The following is a 6,326-nucleotide window of genomic DNA, read 5'->3' on the forward strand; positions in this document are numbered from 1 at the left end:
AAGTTACCATATCTTATCTTTTCCGCTCTTGCAATTAGAGCCTTTGCCATGACTATACATATCTCCATGACACTTAAGCATGCCTACAACATGTTATTAGCAACTTTACTACAAGTACATGCTACATATATGACATGCTTCTATTTTAATTGCAACTCAATTAAATAAACATGTGACATGCATCTAGAAGCTTGTGACACTTACGACTTAATTAAACATGCTCGGATAAACGACTTGCTCGGGTTACGACTCGCTTGGGTATCGAGTATGGCCATGACTTGAGCTTGGACCACGCCTCGCATGCTCGCACAGCGCCTACACACTCAACTACACCCAACTTGCTCGAACAACCCAACTTGCTCGATCATGTCCAACATGCTTTACTTAAGCCCCAAGTTCACAAACGCTTCATACGATGTCACCGGGACTACTCCCACAAATTTATATGGACACCCATTACACTTGCCACTATCTATTGTGTGTGTTATATGGCCATAAGATCCACATATACAACTACCAACATTTTACATGTTCATACACATTAATGGAATATTGAATTCTTCTACCATTTGTTGCTCACTACAAATCGAATTCTTTTCGCATTCCATTAATACAAACGGTAACCAATACAACAAGCATTCTACATATGCGCGTTTCTTTTTGTCTCATTGTGCAGGATTGAACGAGTCCCTTCTTGCTTACGGAGTTCGGGGACTTGTAGGGGTTCCGTGCCGCCCGGTCACTTATGTTTGATGACTTCATGCTTATAACTCCCCAACCAAGAAGCTCCTCTTACTTGGGGACTTCGGGGACTTGTACATACCTCCAACAATATGGAGTATTTACTACATCACCAAGCATAAGTAACACCCTCTTTGGGACACCCACAAGCCATGGTGAGGCCCAACCGCTCCTTGCATCTTGTAGCCCTATGTTCAAGCTACGCTACGGTATCCGGAAGTCGCAAATCCGTCACCGGGAAGCCACCTTTCCGGCCTTGCCAAGTTGCCTCCACAATATGCATTTCTATACTAGAATAGTTGTTTGCTTGTCCCACATCGAAAACCATGTAAAGGAGATGGCTTCCTTCACCTATAAAAGGAATGCCTCCTCCCACAACTCAACACATCCATTACATCTTTTGTAATCCCCTTGGGCCGCAAGGCTCAACACACTAGTGTAACATTCAAGTGGACGTAGTTTCCCGCTAAGGCGGGAGACGAACCACTATACATCTCGTGTCACTCTCTCTCTCTAAAGCTAACTAGAGATCCCTCGGATCACTAACGTTAACAGAACTTGTCGACAATATATAGCTTGAGCCACTGACATTGGCTCAATTTCTCCAAGACACGCCTTGTCAGGCCAAAATGCTCATTTTGGGTCCAAACAACGCCACCACGTGCCGCCACAAGTTAGCATCAGAAGCTCCAGAAGCTGGGAACTGAAGCACATCAGTCCTACATCGAAAACATGGAAAAGATCAGCTCCTTCCTCACCTATAAAAGGTTCTCTCATCTCTCCTCATTAATTACGCATTTACTACTTACCTACTGTTATTTTGTCAACAAAGGCACATTGGCTAACTTAGGCATCGAAGAAGAGAAGACCGCCCACGCGGTCTCCCTCTGACGTCCTCTGTATTTCTTGACAGGTAGCGGAAGCTCTGAAGACATCACAAGTAGCGGTCCGCTGACCGGACCAGCGTCAACTAAAGTTTAGCTACCGCTGAACTTTATACATTAACAGCTTCATTCCTAACCTTTGAACCAGATGAAGACACGTGGATGTGTCAAATCTAATGGGCCCAAGAATTTCTCTTTTTCTTCACAACGACTTTGTTTCTTACCTTCTCTCCTTATCATATTAAAATCTTCTTATGACAAAATATTTCTCTCCTTTCAATCTCTATTTTTCCACATCTAAGCTTTATCATCTCTCTCTTTTATTAATCTCTTGTGCACTTAATCAAATTGCCACGCATCCTGTCTCTGCCGCTCTGAACAGTTCCTCTTCTCTCTCTTCTTTCCCATCAATTTAAGATTCAACAATGCTTCGTGTTCAATTTTGGGTTGAGATTCAATTGATGAGTTGAATTTGGGGTTGGGGTTGGGATTCAATTGATGGCTTGAATTGGGGGTTGGAATTGAATTGATGAGTTCAATATGTGTTCCTTTCTCTTTAATATTTCATTGTGTAATACTTGAATTACTGAATTACACCTATTCTTTTGTTGATTGGAAACAAACAGTGAAAGATAATTTCATAAGAATGAGTGCAATGCCTGGGCACAAAAATTCCTCCCAAAGCTTGCTTCTTTTTGTTAAAGACCACATCTTGAGCTCCAAAAAGAAACAATCAATACTCAGTTCCTCTCTGTCCTCAACTTGAATGACTCAATAAACCAAATTCTTTTGCGTTTATACTTTGTATCTGAGTGATTGTTAGGCTTTTTTGGCATTTCTTTACATTATAAGTTCGAAAGCCGCCATAGAATTTGAATAAGGTTCAGCGAGTTGTGATAGGACCAAAAAGGAAGAAGCTTTATCATATTCTGCTTCAAATGAAAGAAATTCGATCCCAAAAATTCAGACTAAGAAGAAACGAACCTATTTGATTGGGATAAAAGTGAGAGTGCTTTCATGATTGGCAAGCAGTGAAGGAAGAGAAGAACAGTCTGGAGATTAGTCAAGGTTTTTTTTTTTACCCGAAAATTGAATTCAAGAATTATAGACCATTAGATTTGGGGAGAGACACGTGTCCTGATCTGATTAAAAGGTTAGGAAGCTTAGGTAAAATAAGTGCTCAGGAGAGGATCCTCTCCCGTAAATACTGATCCTTTGTTTTTTTTGTTTTTTTTGAAAGGACTGACCCTTTGTAATCACCTAAAGAAGAAATCGATGGGTTGGTAGCAGAAAACAAATGAAAAGAAAATTAAAGATGGAAAGAGAAAATAGGTTTTTGCATCCAGGAAAAAAATATACGTTAAACTACAACGAGGAAACAGCTGGCAAAGCAACGCAGCCAATGCTATATGTAATTAAACAAAATGAAAATGCAAATATTGGGGTGAGCTGAAGCACACCGCCACACCTTGTCCATGCACCCTTGGTTCCATTCCTATATACCGTTTTGAGTGTGCAATTATTTTTGAGGATCAAACAAGCAGCTTGACATTCTTTTTTTTTTTTAAGTTACCCAACTCCTCCTTACAAATCAGTCATTGCCAAAATTGTGATAATTAACAATACATATAGTTTGTTTTGAATTCTTCATACATCCCTAACCAAAACAAAGCCTTCAAACACATTTCCTAGTACCACGGCAACCCCACATTATAACCCTGAACAGATTACAGCACCACAAAATGAGGAGATGGAATTACTCAAACGACATCATAAAGAAAGCAAATCTAACAGCCAGAAAGAAACCTGAAATATAACTCTACCCCAAGATGGTATTATTTCACAAACAGCCCAACGAAGCCCAAAAAACCAAAGAGCCCATACTGCATTCATCCACAGCCGTTAATTACAAACTAATCAGTTCATCGAGTGGTGCTGTGTCCACCGGGAAGCTTCTCCTTGATCTTGTCCATCATTCCCTTCTTCTCAGGGTGCTCCCCTGTTGCAGCACTGCAAGGCGGTGCACCATCCTTGGGACCACATGGTAGATTTTCTTTGATCTTGTCAACCATGCCACCCTTATTCTCACAGTGCTCTCCGGCCACGCCGTAACCCGGTGCAGTAGTGCCCTTATTCTCACGGTGCTCTCCAGCAGTAGTACTGTAGGGATCATCCTTGCGACCGCCTGGTAGCTTCTCTTTCATCTGGTCCACCACTCCCTTATTCTCACGGTGCTCTCCGGCCACGCCGTAACCCGGTGCAGTAGTGCCCTTATTCTCACGGTGCTCTCCAGCAGTAGTACTGTAGGGATCATCCTTGCGACCGCCTGGTAGCTGACCGCCTGGTAGCTTCTCTTTCATCTGGTCCACCACTCCCTTATTCTCACGGTGCTCTCCGGCCATTTTCGATTCGAGAATCAAAGAAACACAAACTGTTTGCAAATTGGGATTGATATTGATTTCTAAGTAAAGAGAACAATGAGATGTGTTGAACTTTAGGGACTTGGGATTTCATTTATAGGCATCCGGGCTCCCTCCAATGCATGGACACGTGCCTAGCCCCGTATACGTGGGTGTCTAAGGAGATGACAAGTGTTACGTTGGCGTCGGTAAACTGATAAGATCAGAAAGGTCGTTGTCTGCAAGTGGAGGGCTCGTGGGAGTTGAATCGTCAGAGGTGGACACGTGGTTGTATAAGAGTTGCTGATGAGTATCAACCCTGATGTGGTATGACACTGCGATGGTTTGATTGTTGGATAGGATGTGTACGTAGGTTTTTATCATATTGCTGTTAGGTAATATGGGTGAACAATCCATGAAGATATTTTTGTTCACCCATGAAGATATTTTTGGAAAGTTTTTCGTAGTCATGTTATTCTAAACCGACATCAGAATAGTTTATGTTAAAGTGTGTTTAAAATTCGATTCAAATAGTAGAGCAAAATATCTAGGCCAGGTGATGATCTTTTACTTGGTTTTTCAAATTCATCCTCGAACAAGTTTCACTCGGAATAATCTTTTCCAAAGTTATATCCCCAAGTTCTATCAGGTTAGCTCAACTTGTTAATTTGTGGAGCTCATATGCTATACCGCCGAGAACAGAAGCATAAATTAAAATTGAGGTGGACTAAATTTACATTATACTGTTAAAATAAATTCTTCTTACAAATTCAGCAGAATCTACTTTATTTTGATGGAACATCTCAACTGTGGGCTAGTTTGGGATTGCTGTGACTTTTAAAAAAAAGTTACTGCTGCTGTGTTGTTGTTTAAACCCAAAATGAATATTTTTCCCGATAAGGGGGACTCAAAGAAAACCGGGCCAATATTCGTGGCCCAAGCAATATATTTTCGATAATCTCGGAATATATTATTTAGAGGCTAAATAAAGCCTACTTGGAGATCAAGCAATCCTGAAGCAAATTAATCTGGATATTCCTGGATTTATTGTTATTTATCGAGACAATTAAGGACGTGGTCTGCTACGTATGTGCAAGCAATTAAGGTGTCCCATGCAATTAAGGATGCAATGGTTGTGAACAGTTGGGGAAGGAATCAACCACCTTAATTGCAATAATCAAGGAGTATATATGATTGCTAAGTGGTGGGCCAACTAAGGAAGATATACATACAAGCTGCATGAATCAAGGGTACGTGGCCTACATATGGATATATATATGCATGCAATGCATATGAGTCCCCGCGAAGATATATATGCAATTAATGCATATCAAACGGTTCGCAAGGCAATTAACATTGCCTACATTCTAGCGGCGATAGGGGAGGATAATTATTAATTACCTACGATAGCTATCAAAACTATTAAGAGTTTTGATTTGATTCAAGGCCAATAACTGTGGCCTAAAATATAGTATTTCATTCCTATTTGGAAGGAGAATCTACGTGCAGCCTATATATAGAGGCTAAAGCGACGCAACAAACGACAACTCTGAAATCAATCAATCCCTCGGATTATCAAGCCTCCCAGGAGCAAACCTTCAACCTCGTTGAAACCTGGCGACCGTACTTCCAGTCCTAGTCTCTCCAAGAGCCGACTGTTAGTGCTACTGCCACCGATACTATCAGCGAAACAAGGGTAACGCCCTCGCAACCCCGCGAAGCTAAAGATACGCTTTAGCAAAACCCGTGCTTTCTCCAAACTTCCCAGTGATTGCTCTGCTTAGTCTACAACACTAAGTATCGATTCGGTGTCGCGAAGAGATCACAACCAAAGCCCTTATCTGTAAGGCACAAAGTCCTTTTCCGGAAGGCATAGAAAAGAACATTGTGACGAGGTTGGTGCTCTCCTCGTCCACATCGTTTGATCAAGAAGTCAGGTCAAGGGACGCCCCGACGACTGCACCCCACGGTGCTGGCACTCTCGCACTCGCACATTCAAAAGAGACAGTTTGTACCGCACTGATTTTCGTGTCAAACAGTTGTGTTGTGAGAATAATCAGCTGTCAATTAAAACAGTTTCGTGCTTGGTAAATAATATTTTTAAAAGTGCTATCGGTACATAAAACAACTGCAAAGTGTGTTTTGATCCACAACAGCTTCGAAAAGCAACCTCTAGGCTGCTTCTAAAATCTGCTGCCAATGACCTATAACTTTCAATTAAAGCTGCTTTTTATTTATTTAGGACTAAATATTGTTTAGTCCTTGAGCTTTTGACCATAAAACACTTCAGTCCCTGACCTTC

The 6,326-nt window shown here is 41.4% G+C and overlaps 1 protein-coding gene across 1 annotated transcript; it reads right to left on the reverse strand.

The window, feature by feature from the left end:
- Positions 1-3,232: 3,232 nt before the first annotated feature.
- Positions 3,233-4,121, reverse strand: LOC133727221 (dehydrin Xero 2-like). The gene has a single exon (XM_062154834.1). The coding sequence runs from the start codon at positions 4,025-4,027 to the stop codon at positions 3,548-3,550; it is 480 nt and encodes a 159-aa protein (XP_062010818.1). The 5' UTR covers positions 4,028-4,121; the 3' UTR covers positions 3,233-3,547.
- Positions 4,122-6,326: the final 2,205 nt, after the last annotated feature.

Source organism: Rosa rugosa, chromosome 1 (genome assembly GCF_958449725.1).
Source record: "Rosa rugosa chromosome 1, drRosRugo1.1, whole genome shotgun sequence".
Taxonomy (NCBI): Eukaryota; Viridiplantae; Streptophyta; class Magnoliopsida; order Rosales; family Rosaceae; genus Rosa; species Rosa rugosa.